At 47.6% G+C, this 24,581-nt stretch overlaps 1 protein-coding gene across 2 annotated transcripts in view; it reads right to left on the bottom strand.

Annotated features, from left to right (window-relative positions):
• The window catches only part of PHIP (pleckstrin homology domain interacting protein), a 944,985-nt gene that overhangs the window by 409,248 nt on the left and 511,156 nt on the right, over positions 1–24,581 (bottom strand). For both annotated transcript variants that reach the window (XM_029595577.1, XM_029595576.1), the window contains exon 22: positions 17,579–17,825. In XM_029595577.1, the coding sequence (XP_029451437.1) occupies positions 17,579–17,825 (247 nt within the window). The remainder of the gene's footprint in view (positions 1–17,578; positions 17,826–24,581) is intronic.

The raw sequence follows: 24,581 nt of genomic DNA, 5'->3' as shown, positions 1-24,581 counted from the left end.
GACCTATGAGGGGCCAGAGCGGGAAGGCATACAGCAGAATCCCCATGGGCCAAGGACACACAAGAGTGTCTATGCCCACCGAGCCCTATTCTCGGAGACGGCTGAAAAAGCAAAATTGCTTACCTTGTAAATAGGTGTTATCCCAGGACAGCAGGATGTAGTCCTCACATATGGGTGACGTCACTGACGGAGCCCTATTGCGGGCAAAACTTCTGTCAAAGTTTCTAGAAACTTTTGACTGGCACTGTGAGGCCACTGAGCATCCCCAGCATGCCATGATATTCTCTGCCACAGGGGTCTCACTCTAGTCTCGTATTTAGCAATAAGCTTTAGCAAATTTAAAATAATAAATAATTGGAATGAGACCCAACTCCGCGGGGTGGGTTTCGTGAGGACTACATCCTGCTGTCCTGGGATAACACCTATTACAAGGTAAGCAATTTTGCTTTATCCCAGGACAAGCAGGATGCTAGTCCTCACATATGGGTGATTAGCAAGCTAGAGGCTGAGTCATTTTGTAGTGAAGCAACAGTGAAGTATTGTTGTTAAAAAGTGAGCCAGCCGAAGATCACAGCACGTTGGATGTAGAAGGAGTTGGGTTTAAACAGGAAACAAGTTCTTTAAGACAGATTGTCCGTAGGCTGAATCTTGTCGTCCTTCTTTGTTCAAATAGTAATGAGCTGCAAAGGTGTGGAGAGAACGCCATGTTGCTGCTTTACATATGTCAAGGATTGGCACTGAACGATAGTGTGCTACTGAGGTTGACACTGCTCTTACTGAATGTGCCTTTACTCGCCCCTGGAGAGGAAGGCCTGCTTTTTTATAGCAAAACTGTATGCAATCTGCTAACCAGTTGGATAGAGCATGTTTACCCACAGCTTTACCCGGTTTGTTTGGGTCATAAGAAACAAAAAGTTGATTGGATTTCCTGTGGACTGCAATGCGGTCCAAGGTATGTAAAAAGCCTGTTCTCCTTGGTGAGAGTGAGGACTTGGGAAGAATGTGGGTAAAACTATCGATTGGTTCAAGTGGAATTCCGTAACAACCTTGGGAAGGAATTTTGGGTGTGTACGGAGAACCACTCTGTCATGTAGGAATTTTGTATAGGGTGAGTACGTGACTAGTGCTTGTAACTCACTAACCCTTCTAGCTGATGTAATGGCTATGAGGAAGATAGTCTTCCATGTGAGAAATTTAAGATCACAGGAATCTATGGGTTTGAAAGGAGAACGCATTAGTCTTGTTAAAACCAGACTGAGGTCCCATTCTGTGACTGGAGGCCGAATTGGTGGTCTAATTTGAGTTAAACCTCTCATAAACCTACTGACAAGAGGTTGTGTGGATATAGGTGCATCTCCCATCTTATTATGGTAAGCTGAGATTGCACTTAAGGGTACTCTTAGAGATGAAGTCTGGAGGTCAGATTCTGAAAGATGGTATAAGTAATCTAGAAGAGAAGTAGTGGGGCAAGTGAAAGGATCAATTTTGTTTTGCTTGCACCACACGGTGAATCGCTTCCATTTGGAAGAATAATTCTTTTGTGTGGAAGGTTTACGTGAAGCTATAAGCACTTGAGAGACATTGGATGAAAGATTGAGTGGTTGTAAGATCAAGCTATCAATATGCATGCTGTCAGGGATAGGGATTGAAGGTTGGGATGGCGCAATCGACACTGATCCTGAGTTATGAGAGTGGGAGCTACTCCCAGGCGAATAGGATCCCTGACTGAGAGGTCTAAGAGTGTGGGAAACCATAATTGTCGAGGCCAATACGGGGCTATGAGTATTATGGACCCCTTGTCCTGTTGTAGCTTCACTAGAGTTTTGGTTATGAGCGGTATCGGAGGATACACGTAGAGAAGGCCTGAGTTCCAAGGGCGAGCAAAGGTGTCCTTGGCTGGCTTGTTCTTCTGTTTGTGTAGAGAACAGAATTTGTCTACTTTGTGATTCAGAAGTGACGCAAAGAGATCTATTGTTGGTTGACCCCAACGTTGAAATATCCTGGTCGCTACTGAGGGAACCAGGGACCACTCATGTGGTTGGAACTGACGACTGAGTCGATCCGCCACTACATTGTGAATGCCTGCCAGATAAGTGGCCCGGAGGAGCATTGAGTGTTTCAGGGCCCAGCCCCAAATCTGTGCAGCTTCTTGACAAAGGAGATACGATCCCGTACCTCCCTGTTTGTTGATGTACCACATGGCTACTGTGTTGTCCGTTTGGATTAGAACAGTTTTGTGTGAAAGGCAGTCCTTGAACGCATGCAGCGCATAGCTTGAAGTTCCAGGAAATTGATTTGAAAAGTAGCTTCGAGTTTTGTCCAATTACCCTGGGTTTGGAGAGTGTCTATGTGAGCTCCCCAACCCAAGGTGGATGCATCTGTAGTTAAAGTTATTTGTGGGACTGGTTTTTGGAAGGGTAGGCCCTTGCGCAAATTGTCCTTGTTCACCCACCAAAGTAGAGAGGAACGTAGCTGGTGGGTTACTTGAATTGAAGAATGCAGTGGTTGAATGGCTTGGATCCATTGTGATCTTAAAGTCCATTGAGTTACTCACATGGCTAGTCTTGCCGTAGGAGTGACATGAACTGTGGAGGCCATGTGGCCTAGTAAGGTTAGAAACTGATGAGCTGTTGCTTGTTTGTTTGAATGAATCGAGTTTGCCAATAGGGACAGTGTTTCTGCTCGATCCTCGGGTAGAAAGGCCTTTGCAAGGATGGTGTTCAGTTCTGCTCCTATGAATTGCAGCACATGAGACGGTGTGAGATGGGACTTCTGATAATTGATGAGAAAGCCCATGGAATGGAGTATTGTAATTGTTTGATTGAGAGAAGCGAGAGTTCCTTGTAGAGACTGACTTCTGATGAGCCAGTCGTCTAGATATGGAAAGACATGAACACCTTGCTTGTGCAAGTGTGCTGCTATTACCGCCATACATTTTGTGAACACTCTGGGAGCAGAGGCAAGTCCGAATGGCAGAACTCTGTATTGGAAATGTTGATGACCCACCATGAAACGCAGATACTTGCGATGAGGAGGGAATATTGGAATGTGAGCATAAGCGTCTTGAAGATCCAGAGAACAAAGCCAATCCCCTTTTTGAAGAAATGGAAGTATGGTCCCTAGAGATACCATCCTGAAATTCTCTTTAATGAGAAATTTGTTGAGATTTCTGAGATCGAGGATGGGACGTAGGCCCCCGGTTTTCTTTGGAATGAGGAAATACTGAGAATAGAATCCTCTGCCCTGCTGAGACCGGGGCACCGGTTCTACAGCCCTGGATTTCAGAAGGGTGGACAATTCTACCTGTAACTGAAACATGTGATTTTTGTTGAGATGAACTGGAGTCGGTGGAAACTCTGTGGGAATTGAGAGAAAATTGAGTTGGTATCCTCGAGATATTATGGATAGAACCCATTGATCTGTTGTTATTGTAATCCAATTGTTGTAAAATTTGGATAACCTGCCCCCTACTGGGACTTCTGGTCGAGGATTTATGGAAAGGCTGAGTTCCTGGATGCATTTTCAAAAGCCCGCCACAGGTCCTGTCTGTGTAGCAGGTTGCAGCCTAGTTGTTCTTTGCTGACGTGACTGTGTTCTTTGCTGGGTTCTGGATTGCCTGGCCTAGACGCAGGAGGATAATATCTTTGACGGTAGAAGGGTCGTCTCATTTCTTTTCTTGGAGGTCTACGGGTGGCATGTGAAGTGGGGTCCTGGGGAAGGGAGGAAAGTTGTCAATGTTTCATTATGTTCCTTCAAATGAGACACCACCTCTTGTACCTTGGCTCCGAATAAATTGTCCCCTATACAGGGGAGGTCCACTAATTTATCCTGGACCTCTGGCCTAAGGTCTGAGGCCTTGAGCCAGGCCCACCTTCTGGCACTAATGCCTGAGGCCGCCACCCTTGAAGCTGTCTCGAAACCTTGACGCTTGTCTCGAAACCTTGAAGCTTGACGATGTTCGAAACCATCGTATGCAGCTCTCACTTCATGTTTACCAGCTTCGAAGGCTTTATTGATGATGTTTTGTGCAGCCTCCCTATATTCTTGTGGAAGAGATGGAACAAATTTTTCCATTTGCTTCCAGAGGTTTCTCTGGTATTGGGTGATGTACAATTGATAGGATGAAATCCTAGAATTGAGCATTGCACCTTGAAAAATCTTGCGACCCAGAGAATCTAAAAATCTGTTGTCCTTTCCAGGAGGATTGGATGAGTGAACTCTTGTTCTTTTAGCCCTTTTCTGTGCAGATTCCACAACTACTGAATTGTGGGGTAGCTGTGATTTTTGATATCCGGGCGAGGCTTGAACCAAGTACGTGGTGTCCATCCTTTTATTTACTGAGGGAAAAGAACAGGGATGTTCCCAAAGTCAATGCTGTAGCTGTAGGAGAACATCATGTATGGGTATTGCCATTACTTGTTTAGGAGGGTCAACGAATTGTAAGACCTCTAGGGTCTGTTGGCGGAGATCCTGCTCTGATTCTAACTTAAAGGGGATAGATTCTTGCACAAAGGTGGAAAAAGTAAGATCATCTGGAGGGGATTGTTTTCTAGGATGTGGTGGTGAAGGATCAGAGAAATGTTTCTTTCAGAAGTGTCTGATGCAGTGTCACTCCATGTGTCATATTCTGGAGTTTGCTGTGGTTTTATCACAGGTTTTGGTGGAGGAATCAAACCAGAAGGCCCTGGTAAAGGGTCTTGAGGAGAAGAGTCCTCTTCTTGTGGATTTGATGGCAAAGAGTCTAATAAATCCTGGTATTTCTTCTGTAAAATGGAATACAATGCTGCTTCTGATGATCCTGGTGCCCCAGGAGGAAGCGGCACAGTCGATGAAGTGTGTGGCATCGATGGTATCGAAGACTTCGATGTGTGTTTCGAGGGCATCGATGTTCCAGTCTTCTTGTGTGACGGTGCAGAAGTGACAATAGGCACCGATATTTGAACAGAAGATGTAGTTCGCATCGATGTGATCTCCGAAAATAGAGGAGGCATCGATATCAGCATCGATGGAGTAGGTATACTCTATGTCCGCGGCATTGGGGATTCCCCCGGCATCGGCACCGTAACTAAAGTTGTCACTGGTATCGTCTGTACCGGCATCGGTGATGTCAGAGGCAAAGAAGACGTCACCGGCATCGGCAGTATCGCCGGCATCAGTATAGTCACTGGTATATGTTCCTTTATGGCCTGCAGTACTGCTTCTTTAATGAATGATGTCAAATCTTGTGGTACTGGGGGAATGCTAGACACCGGTGGAGGCGGAGAGAGAATTACCTGCGGTGGAACTGGTTCTACAGAGGGAGGCCTAGGTGACGGCGAGTTATCTTTGTGTTTAGGCCGTTTTTCGCTCGATTCCTCATGAGAGGAAACTGACGGTGATGTCGAGGCATGTCGATGACGATGTTTGTGATGATTTTGATGAAGTCTATGGTGAAGGAATCAATTGCAGGTGAAAAAGTTGTTCTATTTTTTTCCTGTCGTAATTTGTGTCCTTTTGGTGTCATTTCCTGACATTGCTGACAGGAAGAAATGTCGTGTTTTTCACCCAGACGACGCATTCTAGATGCGGGTCTGTGATCGACATAGTGCGATTACAGGTCGGGCATTTTTTGAAACCCGACGCCATGGTGACATCGACGGCCATCGATGACTGAGAGAAAATTTGAATTAGCGTTTTTAAAATATAAACGCTGAAATACCTCACCAGCCGGTGAAGAAGAGAAAAGAGTGAGATCCCGTGAGGGAGAGATTTTCAAATAATGACTTTTCCAGTCAGAAACTGAGACTAAGTCTCAGAGGGCTCCGATAACCGTGATGCTTGTAGCAGCGCGGAAAAATGAAGACTAGAGTGAGACCCCTGTGGCTGAGAATATCATGGCATGCTGGGCATGCTCAGTGGCCTCACAGTGCCAGTCAAAAGTTTCTAGAAACGGCAATGCCCTTGAGATGGCGATCTGCCCAGGTAAACAGAAGATGTGCCTCCAGTGCTAAGGTGGGACTTCGAGTCCCACCTTGCCAGTTGATGTACTCCACCGTTGTCGCATTGTCCAAGAAGACTCGTACCATTCTGCCCTGGATCCAGGGAAGAAACGCCTGCAGGGCCAGACGTACAGCCCTGGCCTTGAGCCGAATTATGGATCAGGATCTTTCCATCACCGACCAGAGCCCTTGGGTGGACCTGTTTGCACACACCGCCCCCCAAGCTGAGAGGCTGGCATCGGTAGAGATTATCAGCCAATTCGGAGTGTCCAAATCCACCCCCCAATTCCAGATTGTCCAGTGACAGCCACCATGACAGACTGGCTCTGGATTCCGGAAGTAGAGGCATTGGTAGATGGAATTGCTCTGACACCGGGCTCCAGTGAGACAAAAGTGCACGCTGTAAAGGTCTTAAGTGAGCGAAGTCCCAAGGAACCAAGTCCAAGGTTGAAGCCATGGAGCCCAGGATCTGAAGATGATGCCACACTATGGTATTGTTCCTTCGAAGAAGGGAATGTATTTGTTCCTGCAACTTCCCTATTCGGTCTGCCGCTAGAAACACTTTGCTCGGCAAGGTATCAAATTGTGCTCCGAGATAAATCAACTTCTGAGTGGGTTCCAAATGACTCTTCTGCACATTGATTACCCAACCTAGGGATCACAAAGTGAACACCACCATGTGCACTGATCTCTCGCAGTCCACCCGAGACTTCGCACGAATCAACAAGTCGTCCAGGTATGGGTGGACCAAGATTCTCTCCTGACGAAGTAAGGCCGCCACCACCACCATCACCTTGGTGAATGTGAGAGGAGCTGTTGTGAGACCAAATGGGAGGGCTCGGAATTGAAAGTGTCGTCCCAAGACCTTGAATCGCAGAAACCTCTGGTGATTCAACAGGATCAGAATGTGTAAATATGCCTCCGTGAGGTCCAGAGAAGCGAGAAACTCCCCTTTTTGAACCGCGGCCATCACTGTCCTCAGGGTTTCCATTCGAAAGCAAAGAACCCAAAGGCAACGGTTCACCATCTGCAAATCGAGGATGGGCCGAAATGTGCCCTCCCTTTCTTGGGGACCACAAAGTACACGGAGTACCGACCTCGTCCCTGTTGAGCCTCCGGAACTGGGACAATAGCTTTGAGCTCGAGAAGTCGTAGAGTCACTCAAACCGCCTCTCGCTTTACACTTGAGGCCACTCGGGACTCCAGAAAAACCTCCCGGACCGGGCGCGAGAACTCCAGTACATACCCGTCTTTGATTACTTCTAAGACCCAGCGGTCTGATGAAATGCTTGCCCATTCCATATAAAAGTTGGATAATCTGCCTCAGGCAGCTTCGACGATGGAATGGGTGCTCGTGGCTACATTGGGGTTTTTTTTTAATTACTTCCTGCACCAAGATGTCCGGAATCTCTTCCGGGCCGGCGACCCCCTCGAAAGGACTGCTGATGCCCCGAAGCAGGTTTAGAAGCAGGAGGTGCGGAGTATCTACCCGCTCTGAAGCAGCGAGAGTCCCGAAACCTAGCTAGAGGAGGGAAGACTTTCTTAGATCTTTTATCTTCCAGCAATCGACTGCCCTTGAATTCGGCAAGCAGCTTTACTAGTTGATCCAGATCCTCCCCAAACAGGAGCTTGCCCTTAAAGGGTAGATTACAAAGCTGGGACTTGGAGGAGAAATCCGCCACCCAATTTCACAGCCAGAGGAGACATTGTGCTGACACCATATCTCTCGCCGAGGTCCTCACCAGATCATACAAAGCATCTGCAACATAAGCGATGCCTGCTTCTAGGCGGGTAGACTGCAGAGCCCCACTGTTGCCCGTACCGGCCCCGGCAGCAGACTCCTGGACCCCAACACAGACAGGCCCTCTGCAAGAGGCTAACGCAAACCACCGCCCAAAGGCTTAGCGCGGCAACCTCGAATGCTCGCTTCAACTGGCTCTCCAGCTTGCGGTCCTGCATATCCTTAAGGGCAGCCGCCCCAGCAACCGGGATAGTGGTCTTTTCGTGACTGATGAGACAGCGGCGTCCACCTTTGGAATCTTCAGTAAATCCAAAACATCAGACGATAACGGGTACAGTTTCGCCATAGCTCTGCCCACCTTCAAGCCGGAATCCGGAGTCTCCCACTCCCGGGTCACTGGTTTGCGAACCTTCTTAGGCAGAGGAAAAGATGTTGTGGGACCCCTAATGCCATCGAGGACTGGATTGACGCCCTCATTGTCAGACTCTTCTTGAGAAACCTTAAATCCCAGAACTTCAAGGACCTGGGGAATAAGGGGTCTTAACTCATCCCACTTGAACAAACGCACCACGCTGGGGTCATCCCCCTCTGCAGGAGGGTCATCGGGCTCATCAGTATCCACATCAGCCGGATCCGGCTACGGATCCGGGTCTGTCACCCCTACTAACCCAGAAGCTGGCGTCGCCCCAGACCCCGGGATTGGATTTCGCGTACCCTGTGGAGAATCCCATGGGGTGAGCCTGATCAGAGAGGCACTGACAAGGGTCCGTACCCCGACCTCTTTTCTCAGGCAGGTCCGAACCTGCCCCCCCAGGAGACAGAGCTGCTTTAATGCCGAGCGTTTCCTTGCCAGAAATGCCTGGTGCACAAGGAGGACAAATTCTGGGGAAAACCGTGGGAAAATTGTTGTTTTTTTTTTGCCGCCTCCGTTCATATGTCTATTTTTTTTGCCGCCTCCATTCATATATCTATTTATCTATTTATTTTTGTTTCAGTTTTTTTCTACCCTGTTCGATGTAAACCGATCTGATATGGTCATTACCATGAAGGTCGGTATAGAAAAGTGTTAAATAAATAAATAAATAAATAAAACAAACCCCTCCAGGTCCCCCTCCCCCACTGAAGAATCAGCTGGGGTGATTATCATCACTTCCCCCGGAGAGGTCTTCCCCTCACTGGGGCTAGAACCGGCGGAGAATCCTCTTCCCGCGAAGCCGAGACAGACGTTCCCCTCCCTGAGGGAGGAGGCAAGAAGCCCTGAAGAGCCCTCTAACCCCGGGGAACACGCTACGCATAAGGAGGCCACATCTAATGCCTGGCCGCGTGACCCACACGCATGGCAGGCCTGCGATTCTGTTTTCGGTCCCATCTGCAGCAGCATGCTGATAGTCTGAAGTGAAATAGAAAAGGGCACGAATAAAAAAAGAAACGCTCGGAGCCGTGACGCAGAGAAAATTTCAGCGAGGCAGGACCAGAAAAACAAACTTTTCGTGCTGCGGGCTAAAAGACTACCGGCTGAGGAGAAAAAAAAAACACGTGCAGCCGTGCCGCAGGAAAGGAGCCTGTCTATAGTGAAATCGCAAGACCCCCAGCAGGGAAGTGGCGAGTAAACGAGGCACACAGAGAAAAAGCTCAGCCCTGCCCTCAGAAAACGACCCGGAGCACCGGGAGCTGAGGGGAACACTGCTGACAGCTTCTACGGCCGGCCTTAAAAGACCCGGTCCCTCCTGCACCTCTCCTTACCTCACCACTGAAGACTGTCAGTCAGCTGCAGTGAAAACATCTCTCTTTTTTTTTTTTTTTTTTAAATCAAACTTTACCAAGACACAGAGAAAAGCTGTTGCAGGAGCCAAGGGAGCAGCTGTAGCAGAGACTGTCGTGAGTAGCCAGGAGCCCCTGGTCGTCAGACACCGAACTGTTGCAGGCGAAACCCTGACAGGAATACCCAATTCCCCGGACGCCCGCTTTCTACTGAGGGATGGCCTACGAAGGCGCCTAACACCTCAGGAAGCGACCGTAAACCAAAAAATTAAATTCAAACAACATTAACTAAATAAAAAATATAACTAAAGACTGCAGGTGTGCATCTGTACCATCCGCTGGAGTCAGAGAAATACTGAGTGACTGCAGGTGGCACTCTCATTATGTAGCAGTTCCCAAAGTTCTAATTGTTCTCTGACTCCACCTGCTGGTAGGGATACACAACCCACTTTTCTGGACTGATCTGGGTATGTTCAGGAATGGGAGTGATATGTTCATGGCTTGAAGTATTTAATAATCTGGCAGATATATTTTGAATAATTTGTAATGGGCGTATAATGTATTTGGGAATACAGATTAGTAGGGAGTTGCAATAGTCCATACTTGAAAACAATAAAGATTGCATAATCGTTCGAAAGTCATTTGGTTCAAGGTAAGGTTTTAAGAATCGGAGAAGTTTTAGTTTGTAATGAGATGCGTATGTCAGTTTTTTTTTTTATATGCGCTCCCATGTTCAGTGATTGATCGATTTCTATGCCTAAATTGTGAATATCATCAGAAAGTTTTATTGATTGGCTGTTTAGTAGTAGTTCCGAAGGAGTGGAATCAGATGGAAATCTTGAAAGACATATTTCTGTTTTTTGAACGTTGAGTGCAAGGTTGTTAGATGAAAACCAATTTTGAATTGTTAGCAATAAGTGAGATAACAATTGATTGGTTTCAGACCAAGTTGATTTAACTGGAAAAGAGAATTGTGTATCATCAGCATATAGACGATACTGAACATTGAAACTTGCTAATATTCGACATAGTGGGGTGAGATATATATTAAACAGTACTGCCAATAGCACAGAATCTTGGGGTACTCTGGATGTAAAATTTTTCAAGACGAAACCTGGGATTGTATTTTAACTTGCAGAGTGCGATTAGAAATAAATTATGAAAACAATTTCAAAACAGTACCTGTTAGGCCTATTGATTTTAATCTACTGTTTAAGATACTGTGATCAATTGTGTCAATCGCGGCCAAGATATCTAAAAGTACTAAGATGAAAGTTATACCTTGGTCAAAACCTCGTCTGATTAGATCGAAAGATGATTGTAATAGGCGTTCTGTATTATGCAGTTTGAGGGCACTCTATGAAGTTAGCAAGTAGCTCATTTAAAACAAATCAAAAAATTCTTTTCACTCAGCGCATATTTAAGCTCAGGAATTCAATGCCAGAGGATATGGTTACAGCAGTTAGTATAACTGGGTTTAAAAAAGGTTTGGATAAATTCCTAGAAGAAAATCCATAAACTGCTATTAATTAATATGCAATAGTAGCTTGAGATTTATTTAATGTTTGGATACTTGCCAGGAACCTGTGACTTGGATTGGCCACTGTTGGAAACAGGATACTGGGCTTGATGGACCCTTGGTCTGACCCAGTATGGCAATTCTTATGTTCTTATCCATGTATGTAAACAAATTGTACTTCAGAAGGCTACGCTTATTACATTAAATGGACATTTTGAACTAATTTTCAGTGATGCAAATTTCTAACTGATGAATTTAACTCATTACATTCATTCATTCAGCAAATTAAAGTTTACGAAGTACTGGGATTCATATAACATTCTTGTAAAAGCAATCATTTTTTTATAGAATATCTCAGACTGTCATGATGAATTTCTCAAGAGGTAACACAAAACATGGAATGCTATGCTATATGCATTTACTGATTTGACTAGAACTGTTATTTGGCATCTTCTATAACATAATGAGCACAAAGAATGTAGAGATTACTTACCTGATAATCTCCTTTTCCTTAGTGTATGCAGATGGACTCAAAACAAGTGGGTATAGTGTGCTCGTGCTAGCAGTTGGAGACGGATCTGACGTCAGCACGGGTACATATACCCCCACAGGAAGTGCAGCAATTCAGTAATCTTCCTTGCAAAAGCTGTAGCTGACCGATCGATTAAATGAACAGGATTACCCTGACCGATTGATAGTAGCTGGAGACCGCCAGTGTTCTCAACCGGAAGGCGTCGACACCCAGCAGGGTGGATGCCCTATTATACGAAAACATGGCTTACCGTGAGTCGGTGAATCCCCATGTATGCCGGCAGCCGGGCGGGATGCTGAGTCCATCTGCATACACTAAGGAAAAGGAGATTATCAGGTAATTAATCTCTACATTTCCTAGCGTGTAGCAGATGGACTCAAAACAAGTGGGATGTACAAAAGCTACTCCCGGACTGGGCGGGAGGCTGCCAGAGGTCCATGCAGGATTGCCCTCGCAAATGCTGTGTCCTCCCTGGCCTGGACGTCCAGACGGTAGAATCTGGAGAAGGTATGGAGGGAGGACCACGTCACCGCTTTACATATCTCTGCAGGCGACAGCATCCTAGTTTCTGCCCAAGAGGCTGCCTGCGCTCTGGTAGAGTGAGCCTTGACCCGTAGAGGCGGTGGTTTCCCTGCTTCTACGTAGACTGCCTTGATAACTTCTTTGATCCAGCGGGCGATCGTTGCCCGTGAGGCCACTTCCCCTTGCTTCTTCCCGCTGTGAAGGACGAACAGGTGGCCCGTCTTTCGTACTGCTTCTGACATTTCCAGGTATCTGGACAGCAGTCTGCCGATGTCGAGATGGCGTAGCATTCGACCTTCTTCCGACTTCTTCAAACCTTCCGTGGTTGGCAAGGATATGGTTTGGTTGAGGTGAAATTGTGAGACTACTTTGGGTAAGAAGGAAGGAACCTTGCGAAGATGGATAGCCTCTGGAGTGATTCTGAGAAACGAATCACGGCAGGACAGTGGCTTGTAGCTCTGAAATGCGGCGTGCTGAGCAGACAGCCAGCAGGAACACCATCTTCAAGGTTAACACATGGAGAGACAGGCCTCGAAGGGGTCTGAAGGCGGATCCCCCTAGAAATTCCAACACTAGGTTGAGGTCCCACAGGGGCACTGGCCACTTCAGTGGCGGACGAATGTGTTTGACTCCTTTCAGGAAACGTGAGACGTCTGGGTGTTTGGCAATGGTGTTGCCGTCACTCCTGGGACCGTAACAGGACAGCGCTGCCACCTGAACCTTGATGGAGCTGAGGGACAGACCCTTCTGAAGTCCATCTTGCAGGAAATCCAAAATGATAGGGATTTTAGTGGCATGTGGATTGGTGCTGTGAGTGTCGCACCAGGCTTCAAAAACTCTCCAGACCCTTATAAAAAAAAAAAAAAAGTATTTCGTTACAGATGTTTAAATGTATTAGACTAAGGAATTTTACTTCCTGCTTATTGAGTTTTATTGTAAACCGGTTTGATATGCATTTTATGCAGGAAAATCGGTATAGAAAAACTAAAAATAAATAAATAAATAAATAAATATATGTGAGTGATGTGGAGAACTTGCGTGCTCGGAGAAGTGTATCTATTACCGGCTCTGAGTATCCCCTTTTCTTCAGTCTAGCCCTCTCAATGGCCAGACTGTAAGAGAGAATTGAGCTGGATCCTCGTGGAGGATGGGACCTTGCCGCAGCAGGTCCCTGTGTGGAGGCAGGGGTAGAGGATTCCCTGCCAGTAGTCTTCTCATGTCTGCGTATCAGGGTCTTCTTGGCCAATCCGGGGCCACTAGAAGAACTAGGCCTCTGTGCCGCCGAATCTCGCATATAACAGGATCCCCTGAGGCCATGGCTGTACCAGGGCATCGATCCCCTGTGATAGCGGATCCCGCCTGCGGCTGAAATATCTGGGTACTTGAGCGTTGGACCTGTCTGCTAATAGGTTCATGCCCGGCGTCCCCCACTGATCCACAATCATCTGGAAAGCTGTGGGCGACAGCTGCCATTCCCCTGGATTTAGGCTTTCTCTGCTGAGGAAGTCTGCCGTGGTGTTGTCCTTCCCGGCGATGTGAACGGCGGAGATGTCCTGGAGATTCGCTTCCGCCCAAGTCATCAGGGGGGCTATTTCTAGGGATACCTGTTGGCTTCTGGTTCCGCCCTGTCGGTTGATGCATGCCACTGTGGTGGCGTTGTCTGACATCACTCTGACCACTCTGTTGCGAAGTCTGTGGGCAAATCGCAGGCACGCTAGCCTGACTGCCCGTGCCTCTAGTCGGTTGATGTTCCACCTTGACTCTTCTCTGTTCCACCGCCCTTGGGCGGTGAGTTCTTCGCAGTGTGCTCCCCATCCGTTCAAGCTGGCATCTGTAGTGAGCAGGGTCCAGGTTGGGGAGGACATTCTTGACCCCCTGGCTCATGTGGCCGGGCTGCAACCACCACCGTATCCGATTCCGCACTCTGGCTGGTAGAGGTAGGTGTGTGGTGTAGTTCTGTGATCGTGGGCTCCACCGAGATAGGAGGGCGCGTTGTAATGATATGAGCCCGCGCCCATGGTATCACCTCCAGAGTGGATGCCATAAGGCCGAGGAACTGTAGGTAATCCCAAGCTGTGGGCCGGGTGGCGCTCAGCAGGGCCTGCAGACGATTCCAGAGCTTTAATCTTCTCTTGGAGGTCAGGCTGACCTTGTCTTCCCGGGTGTCGAATCGGACCCCTAGGTATTCCAGCGACTGAGAAGGCTGTAGGGAACTCTTGTTCAAGTTTACTACCCATCCTAGGCTTTCCAGAAGAGTAATAACTCTGTTGGTTGCCTGGTGGCTCTCCTCTGGTGACTTTGCCCTGATCAGTCAATCGTCCAGGTAGGGATGGATGAGGATTCCTTCCTTCCTGAGTGCCGCCGCCACTACTACTATGACCTTGGTAAAGATCCGCGGTGCGGTGGCTAACCCGAAGGGTAAAGCTCGGAACTGGAAGTGCTGATTCAGGACTTTGAAGCGTAAATAGCCCTGGTGATCCCGATGGATTGGGATATGCAAGTAGGCTTCCGACAGATCTAGGGAGGTGAGAAACTCCCCTGGCTGTACCGCATTCTTGACAGACCGCAGAGTTTCCATGTGAAAGCTGGGGACCCATAAGTGTCGGTTGACTGACTTGAGGTCCAGTACGGGCCTGAAAGTGCCCTCCTTCTTGGGAACTATGAAATAAATGGAATAATGCCCAGAATTTATCTCCCCTGCAGGCACTGGGATTATGGCTTTTAGGGCCAGGAGCCTCTGCAAGGTAACTTCTAGTGCCGCCTTCTTGAGAGGTGAACAAGGAGATTCCACAAACTTGGCCGGCGGAAGCCGAAGAAAATCCAGGTAATACCCTTCTCGGATGATGGCGAGGACCCACTGGTCCGAGGTAATCTCGACCCACCTGCGGTAGAAGAGGGTTAGCCTGCCCCCTATGGCTGCTACCCCCGGATGGGTCGGTTGATTGTCATTGTGGATTGCGGCCGGGACCAGAACGCGAGCCAGTTCTCCTCTTGCTGTGCTTAGCCCGAAAGGGCTGGTTCCTGGTCTGAGAACGAGGTGCTTGGTAGCGAGCCCTGTAAGGGTTGAAGCGCTGAGAGTTTCTACCTCTGGATGGTCTAGAAAAAGAACGCTGGCTCCTCCTTGACCTGTCTTCTGGTAGACTAGGTAATGGAGAGGCACCCCATTTATTAGCCAATTTCTCGAGATCATTGCCGAACAGTAGGGATCACTTAAAGGGCATTCTTGTGAGGCGCGTCTTGGAGGAAGAGTCGGCCGCCCAATTACGTAGCCAGAGCTGTCTCCTGGCTGCCACTGAGGATGACACTCCCTTGGCTGCCGTACGGACGAGGTCGGAGGCTATGTCAGTGAGGAATGTGAGAGCTGATTCTATGTCTTCTCCCGGGGTGTTGTTTCTAGCTTGCGATAAACAGGAACGTGTCACCACGGTGCAGCAGGTCGCGATTCATAGGGACATGGCTGCTACCTCAAAGGCTTGTTTCAGAATGGTGTCCATGCGCCGGTCATGTGCATCCTTGAGGGCCGCTCCCCCCTCAACCGGAATGGTGGAGCACTTCACAATTGCGTTAACTATGGCGTCTACCTTGGGGCACGCCAGCAGCTCCTTGGACGCCGGGTCCAGAGGGTACATGCCTGACAAGGCCCGACCCCCTTTAAATGCGGCCTCCGGCGCAGTCCATTCCAGATCGATTAGCTGCTGTGCTGCTTGTAGGAGGGGGAAAATGGTGAGCTGTTTGGCGCAGGCCCTCTAACAGGGGGTTCATTTTAGGGTCCCCTGGGGTGTCCTGGCCCGGAATAGCCAGTTCTGATAGGCATTGTGAGACCAGGCCTGGAAGATCTCTTTCCGAAAGAAGCGTCTCATGGTCCAATAGGGTTCTATCTCAGAGGGAAGTTCTCCCTCCTCGGGGAGCTCCTCATCTTCCTTGGAGCAATCCGAATCCCCATAAGTGGGGCTTCCGGGTGGCTAGTGGCCGTGCCTAGGTCTCGAGGGTCCAGGGGCCGGATCATCTGGAACAGAAAAGGCCATTCGAGGAGCAGATTGCATCTGGACAAAGGCGTGGATCCCCTTGAATAATTCCACCCAAGAGAGTGAGGCCGGATCTGGCCTTAGGGGCACCAGGTCTCTCGGGTTCCCTGGCTGCTCACCGCGGCCTGCTAAGTCCGGAGTGTTCCCTGAGGAACCGCTGGGCTGGGACCGGTCCTGTCCTGGAACTCCCATGGCCTCCTCACATTGGGCACATAGTGAGTCTGCTTCCTCGCTCTGTGTGGCTCTGAGGTTGCATGCTGAGCAGAGGCTTAGAGCTCTTATGCCTGATTCTGGAGGTGCCGGCTCTGCGGGCGTATGGGCTCTCTTATGCTCCATATGCTTTGCAATATGTATCGCCTACTAATATGCGCTTGTCTTATGAGTGTGCGCTTATCAACCTGCGCTTAGCTGCATGCGCCTATGAACGTGCGCCTATGAGCGTGCGCCTATGAGCGTGCGCCTATGAGCGTGCGCCTATGAACATGCGCCTACCAACGGTGTCCTATGAACGTGCGCCTTATGAACGTGCGCCTTATGAACGTGCGCCTATGAACGTGCGCCTATGAATGTAGCGGCGTGCGCTTAGCCAGCCTGTGCCTATCCGCATGCGCTTAGCGACGGGCGCCTATCTCAGCGTGAGTACAGCAACGTGCGTCTAGGTGGCGAAGGCGAGTAGCCAGGTAAAATGGCAACCTCCTTGGCGGTCTGCCACGTAGGCAGGCCCCGCAAATCCTCACTTCCTTGGAGACCACAGTAAAGATGTACGCCTTGCCTTGTCTTCGGCGCTTCCCGGCTGCGACCCGGGCGGTCTCCGGCTGCAGGGGGAGAGGGTAAGTACCTTCGCCGCCGCGCTCGAGGAAGTGCACCTGCTGCCTCTAGGCCGCGCCCGAACTCGTCTCGCTCGGGGCCAAGTCCTCGCCGGGACAGAGGCTGCCTCTATGCCACGCCCGAGCCCTTCTCACTCGGGGGCTAGGTCCCTGCCGCGAGTCGGCCACCGGACCGAGGCTCCTACCTCCGAGGGACCACGGAAGTCAGCTCGGGAAACTCAACTGGGGGAGGGACCGATTGGTATCACCGCAGGAGTGCGGGGCTCGTCTTCAGTAGGTTTCTTCTAGGAATTTGGAAACACGCTCAGCGAGCATGAGGTAGCTCCAAACTGCTTTGGAGACGGAAATTACTGAATTGCTGCACTTCCTGTGGGGGTATATGTACCCGTGCTGACGTCGGATCCATCTCCAACTGCTAGCACGAGCACACTATACCCACTTGTTTTGAGTCCATCTGCTACACGCTAGGAAATCCTTTTTATCTTTCTTCTGATCTCAAGTGACCATGGTTAATTCACAGTTTAATTCAATTTAAAAAGATCTACGGCTAGCTTCTGATACGGCTCTCTAAAACACTTGTAACAACGTGAATAATCTCTCAGTTTCTCTCCTTTTGTAGATTACCTTTTTGTACATATAACTGTAACCACAGCACTTTAAAGAACATTTTTACCTTTTGTTTTCTCTCTTTGGGTTTCCTTTTCTTTGGTGAAGCTGTAGGGCCATCCCTGTCTTCATTTCCTTTTTTTCTCTCTTTTTTAATTTGTTTCTGCTTTTGTTTTTCAGCTTCTTCTCCATCATCTGAGCTGCTTTCCACTTTTTTAGTTTTATGTTTGTGTTTATGTTTAGGTGTTTTCTTTGGTGGCTGCAGATTAATTCCTGCATCAGCTGTCCAGTCAGAATAATCACTAGAATATTCACTAAACAAAGGATGAGGGAAATATTTAAAACATACCGGTAAAACTTCACTGAAACAAATATATTATACATCTATTCCAGTTAAATAAGAACTTGTGGCAACAGTAATCAAAACTCTTATGAAAAAAGCCTTTCAACTTCAGCACTTTCCAACATTCACTACATTCTCTCATTTTGAATTTAGACAATTAATTTGGAGGGCTTACAGTGACAGCAAAAATCCTTGCAACCCTTCCCACTTAGTGAAGAGCTTGTTTGTTGGTACTGTGATATAGCTTTGATGATGTATCAGTATTACAAGCAGAGCTAACAAGGGGGCACAGATAGGGGAAGGAAGGTGAAATTTACTTACCTACTAATTTTCTTTCCTTGAGTATAGCCAAATCAGTCCAGACTAGTAGGTTATGATTCCCTACCAGCAGATGGAAGACTGAAGGCTCACCTGTTCACCTGTGCCTTTGCCTGACTCTTCCTTGTCTTCTTGGGTGTGCTTTTTCTCTGAAATTTTGGTACTCTGTTGAAAAGTAATTAGTCTGCCTTGCCTTGTTGACCTGTGTTTTGCTCGTCACTGTACATTGTCTTCTGTCACAAGGTGGTGATTTTGCTTATTATATATGAAATGCTGTTAGATGCCTAGATTTGTGGCTAGGCAGTTTACAAATGCCACAAATAAATACATGAATGGAGGCAGCGAGCAACTAGCTTGCTAATGTCAACCTGCTAAGGTCCTATGCAGACATTAGCCTGTAACAAGCTAATCACCATAACTGTTCACCATACCCCAGTGACCGGAGAATTTCCAAGGGAGAAAACAGAAATGACTCCCCCTCCCCACCCCAAACCTCGGAGACCAGCTAATAAGAAACCCAAACAAGATTCTGAATTACATTCTACAATAACTATAATCTATTATTATTTATTTATTATTTATTTATAGATTTTTCTATACCGGGGTACGTAAATAACATCACCTCGGTTTACATTCAAACAGTAATTCAGCATTGCGCTTTACAGTATAACATAGTAACTGAACGAATACAATACAATATATAACTTTGTATTAATAGAATATAAGCAATATATGAGAGACTGTGGAAATTAGGATGAGTAGTTGAGGATTCAATTCATTAATAGTAGGCTTTTTTAAATAACCAGGTTTTAAGGTTTTGTTTAAATTTTTTGTGACAGAGTTCCTGGCGTAACTCAGAGGGCATGGTGTTCCATATTGTTGATCCAGCAATGATGAAAGATCATTCTTTTGTACTAGAGAGTTTAGTCAGATTGGGTGCTGGGATCTTTAGTTTGGCTAAGTTCTGGAATCTCGTTGGGCGGGAAGACATTTTGAATTGTAGCTGATCTGTGAACCAGTGCATATCTCTATTTTGGATGGCTTTATGTATCAGCGTCATAGACTTATAAATTATCCTGTAAGCCACGGGTAGCCAGTGCAAAGACTGAAGAGCTGGAGTGATGTGATCATGGCGGCTTGTGTCGGTGATAATGCGGGCAGCTGCATTTTGCAGCATTTGCAAAGGTTGAATGGTAGCTTTAGGTAGACCCAGTAGCAGAGCATTGCAGTAATCAATCTTTGATAAAATCTACTGAGACACTCAATGATATTGGGATCCACACAAATCTACCTGCAGAGAAGACAGCTAAATGTAGAACAGTGCAAACCAATTGGCAGTCTGGGTCGGTACAGGGCTGGTCTAGCCGGACTCAAGGAAAGGAAATCATCAGATAAGTAAATTTCACCTTCCTCGTCATTCCATCAGACTAATCCTGATAAATGGAATGAACCACAGCCATCCCTCAAACTGGGTGGGATACTGATAGCCCTGATCTCAAAACATTCGAACTAAGGTGGTGTCTCCTCTGGCTCGAACATCCAGATGGTAATGCTTGGTGAAAGAAAGCAAGGAAGTCCAAGTATCTGCCCTGCAAATTTCCACTGGAAAAATTAGCTGAAATTCCATCCATGAAGCTTCTTAGGCCCTGATCGAATGAGACCTAAAGCCTCTGGGAAGCATCTATGATGGGTATTATATTCCCCTGGTCAATAAAATACTGTAGACTGTATGGAAAACCAGGCAAGGAGATCCAGTAAGTGAGAGAGATCAGAATAAGAGTCAGACTCCAACTCCCATAAGACAAAAGTGTTCTGGAGGGGGAGGAACCATCCAGGTTTTAACTCATTGAGGGAAGGAGAGAGCCAAGGTGTGTTGGGAGAAGGCTAAGAGCTTGTCAGGAGGCGAGGCAAGGCAGGAACAGGAAAGAGTTCCATTAGAAACAGAAGACGACACAACGGAAATGGAGGTGTCAAGCAGACCTGAGCTTGAGCCAATGGACCTGGGAGACCAGTGGTGGAGACCCCTTCCAGAAGACGATACACTCAGGGAGTCTGCACATCAGGAGCTTTAAGTTGAACTCTGCTGTGAGTAGATGTAGTTGTAGCCATAGTAAAAGGGAAAATACAAAAGCCAGAGGATGCAGTAGAGCCTGGTTCCCCTTGAACCAGGTTCATTGAATGCAAGCCAGTCTTAAGCTGCAGAGGAAGCAACTATGGGCATAAAGTATGAAGATTAAGGAAAGAGATGCTTTATTACTGGTTTTGGGACCGATGATGTTTGATAAAGTTAAGCAATAGAGACTTTAAACTTCCAAGACAATCTGGGACTATGTTTGCTTAAGTCCAGCTCACCAATTGGGGTGAGGGAACCCAAATTCATAGCTGTGACATCCGGGAAGGAATGGGGTAAAAGTACGCAAAAGAGACTGGCTTGGGGAACCTCAGAGGGGAAAAACCGGGAGAAGCTGCAAGAGTTTGTCAGGCTGAACCACAGAACAACACCCCACGTGACTTAACCAGCGTTTCAGTTTCTTATTCAACTAAAGAATCCCGGCCAGATTCAGACTGTGAAGGTGGCCAGTGGCACAGACCCACAACACAAACGTATGCTGAAGTGATGGCTTCCTTAATCCACCTATTGAAGCTGCTTCACCTGTCCATAGTCTGCTAAATAGGGCAAACAATTGGTCCAATTTCCTACAGAGATTAGGCATCTTAGATACCTCAAAAGAACCCTACATCAGTCAGGTGAAATTCCTTATACACCTTGACTGAGTAATCCTTCCTGAACAACATAAAAAAAAATAAAAACAAGTCTAGTTGCGATGCAGGTGAGAAACTATCTTAGGAAGGAACTACATGGAAAAATACCACCTCTTCCAAAAACTTAAAAAAAAAAAAAAAAGATCCCTATATGAAAGGGCCTGAAATTCCGCAATCCTCATTACCATACAAATTGCCTAACTGTCTTGCCTGTTTCTGGGGCTGGGTAAATGGTATTTCCTTATCGCCTGCGGGTGCAGGTGGCAGCCCTGGGCAGTTTTCGAGGGAAGGTGAAGGGGGTGTCTCTAGCCTCTCACCCGGATGTGGTTCGCTTTTTGCGGGGCACTAAGCACCTTCGCCCTCCGGTCCGGAGTCCTTGTCCTTCATAGAGGTTGAACCTGGTACTTAAAGCGCTTTGTTCGGCTCCTTTTGAACCCTTGCGACGGGTGACCTTGAAGGATCTGACCTTGAAGACGGTTTTTCTGGTGGCGGTTTCTTCCACTAGGTGGGTGTCCGAGCTGCAGGCCTTGTCGTGCAGGGAGTCTTTCTTGCGGATCTCCGAGGCGGGAGTCTCCTTGAGAACCGTTCTCTCTTTTCTCCCGAAGGTGGTGTTCTCTTTTCATGTGAACCAGTCCGTGGAACTTCCTTCCTCTGCGGGGGTGGACTCTTCTCCAGAGGCAAAGGAGTTGCAGAAGTTGGACGTGAAGAGAGCTCTGTTGCGCTACTTAGAGGTGACGAATGGTTTTCGGCTTTCGGATCACCTTTTCGTGCTGTGGAGTGGGCCCAGAAAAAGCAGAAGGTGTCTAAGTCAACGATTGCCCGATGGTTGAAGGAGGCGATTTCCTCTGCTTACCTGGTTCAGGGTCGTCCACTTCCTTCTTGCCTTAAGGCTCATTCTACTCGTTCACAGTCGACTTCTTGGGCGGAGTGCCAGCAGGTGTCGCCACAGAAAATTTGTAGGATGGCCACCTGGCGGTCTCCGCATACTTTTGCAAGACATTATCGACTTGATGGCCGGGCTCCGGAACCCGGTTCCTTTGGGGCCAGTGTGCTCCGAGCGGGACTCTCTCAGTCCCACCCTGGTTAAGAAAGCTTTGGTACATCCCAGCTGTCCTGGACTGATCCGGGTACGTACAGGGAAAGGAAAATTGGTTCTTACCTGCTAATTTTCGTTCCTGTGGTACCACGGATCAGTCCAGACGCCCGCCCGGGAAGAAGATGGAGAGCCTGCTCGGCTGGTGGCTGGTCAACTTCTATGCAAGTTTTATTGTCTGTCCCTTTTGGGGCTCCGTCTTGTCGACATATGTTATTCGTTACATGCGGTTTATGTAGTGTTTCATATCCTCTGCTCTGCGAGGGAGGTGGTTTTTTATGGTTGGTAGTTACGGTTTTTTGTATCTGTATTTCTGCTTGGCTACTGAATCATACTGGCAGACACTAGGTGGCACCTCAGGTGTATAGGACAGAGTCCGCGAAGTCGTCTTCTGTCTCCATCTGCTGGTGGGGAGGCAAAACCCAGCTGTCCTGGACTGATCTGTGGTACTACAGGAACGAAAATTAGCAGGTAAGAACCAATTTTCCTATAAGTATGATAACAATAGTTACTGAAATTATAGCAATCAGATAAATATCTACTAAAGACATTTTTCTTGTAAAATAAATTTTTTCTAGTACATGTCTTGCTAATACTAAGATTAATTATACTAGCTAAGGATAATTATAGTAGCTAGGGTTCTCGTATGCAAAAATAACTTATAATTAGATGCTTACCAATATCATGAAGCAATTAGCCCTTTTAATGTCTGTCTCGTGCGGTCAGTCAGGGTTTATCTTGCTCCTCTCTCTGTACTGTCCTTATTGGAGGTTTAAATAGACAGGAAAGGATAGCCAGGTGGGGACTAGTCTGTACTCCTAACTGTAAGGAAGCTAAGTTTCTTATACTTTTAAGCCTCCAAGTACACAGGTGTCTGAAGTTGGAAGGCATCCTAGTTGAGGCCCTTTTCTAGTGGAAAAGTGCAGGACGTATGAAAAAGCAATTCTTATGCTTCAATATTAACTTGATATGACTGACTACACTATACTGTACATGCATGGCTGAAAAGAAACACTTTTCTAACAAAAACACTTTTTTCTAACACATTTTCTGACACCACCAGTCTCCAGCAGATGGTGGACATGCATCTCCCTATGGGGATTGTTTCAGATTTTGTAAGGAGAATTTAACATAGAAAAAGAAAAGCCTGCTGTCCTTTAGTGATACCAAATGGTCCCTCCCTCAGATGTGTGCCTTTGTTAGTAGCTGCGCTTCCCAGTGTGGACTTAGCTGATTGCACAGGAAAGAGTTCCATTAGAACACGTGCAGGAGGCTGAGTGCAGCAGTGACGGCACATGCCCTCTATCATCGCAGCCAGAGACCGTCTCTGTACTCAGCTGCTAAGGGCTGAGCTTGGGTAAGTTCAAAAAAAAAAAAAAAGTTTTTAAAGACAGAGACAGTATAGAGGGGTTTGCAGGACTTCCTCCTATCTCCGTGCTCAGCGCGCCATTCCGACATTAGTTCCCTCTCCCATGGGGTCTAGGGGAACTGTGCAACCTGGTGGATTGAGCGGTCCCAGTGGGGTAGGCCCTGCAGTTAGGCTTTTTGCCGTCGCGCTGTGTGGAGGGCCCCGGCGACATTTTTGCATGCTTTTGTGCGTGCGTTAACTGCCCTCTACAGGACATCGGTGTGCCTAGTGTGTTGACTCTGCGCACATGTTGTGCACTCAGTTTTAGGCACGCCTTTTGCATGCACAAATTTCTAAGCACTGGTAGTATGCCCAGGCCTTGATAAACAGTTTGTGCATGTGTTTTTTGTGGCTCTTACTTTCGGGGCACCTAGTTTTTGTGCGCATACATTTTGTTCACTTGAATTTTTCAGCGCTAGTCGGCTGGGGACACATTCTCAGTCACTTGTGCACTGATGGCACTGGTGAGCAAGAAACCTAAGCACCTTTCTCTTTGTGTTGCCTGTCATATTCGGGCATCTCAGACTGATGTGTTGTCTAACCTGTATCAGCACTGTTTAGAGGCTCAAGGAGAGTTGTCTTCCTCTGATTTCTGTAAGCCTATATCCACCCAGCCCCTATGATGGTCTGGTTAAGGATATGTCTGGAGGTACGCCGGATCTTGTAACTTTCTTGACTGGTTCCTCTGCAGGGGATGGCAGTTCAGTGAGCCCCACTCCAGTTCCTTCTTGGTTTGGCCTAGATCCAGCTGCTTTTTCTTGGGTGGAGTTTTTTTCAAGGTTTGCAATACTTTCTTCAGGCGCAGTCCTCCACTTCGCCCACTCCTGTCGGGTCATTCCCTCAGCCAGTGGTCCCCCTCCCTCTTCCAGTCATATGTTTAGACGTCAGAGCATGCCTCTGTTCACTGTTGTAGTCTTTGTTGAGTTCTAGAAGGCCTGGCTCGAGTCGTAGGGGGGTAATACCTCCTTTCTCTGTAAAAAGGTCTTCTAGCTTCTTTTCGCTGAGGCCTACATGCAGAGTGCGTAGAGGGATCTTGTGGAAGCGAAGAAAGCTGCCTCAGTGTTTCAGTGTGCTCCTTTAGTTGAGTCACTGCATCCTGGACCTTGCATCCAAAAAGATTATCTCCCAAGCAAGGGAGATCCACT

The sequence above is a fragment of the Rhinatrema bivittatum genome, chromosome 3, assembly GCF_901001135.1.
Source record: "Rhinatrema bivittatum chromosome 3, aRhiBiv1.1, whole genome shotgun sequence".
Lineage (NCBI taxonomy): Eukaryota > Metazoa > Chordata > Amphibia > Gymnophiona > Rhinatrematidae > Rhinatrema > Rhinatrema bivittatum.
This window is presented reverse-complemented; position numbering and strand designations above follow the sequence as displayed.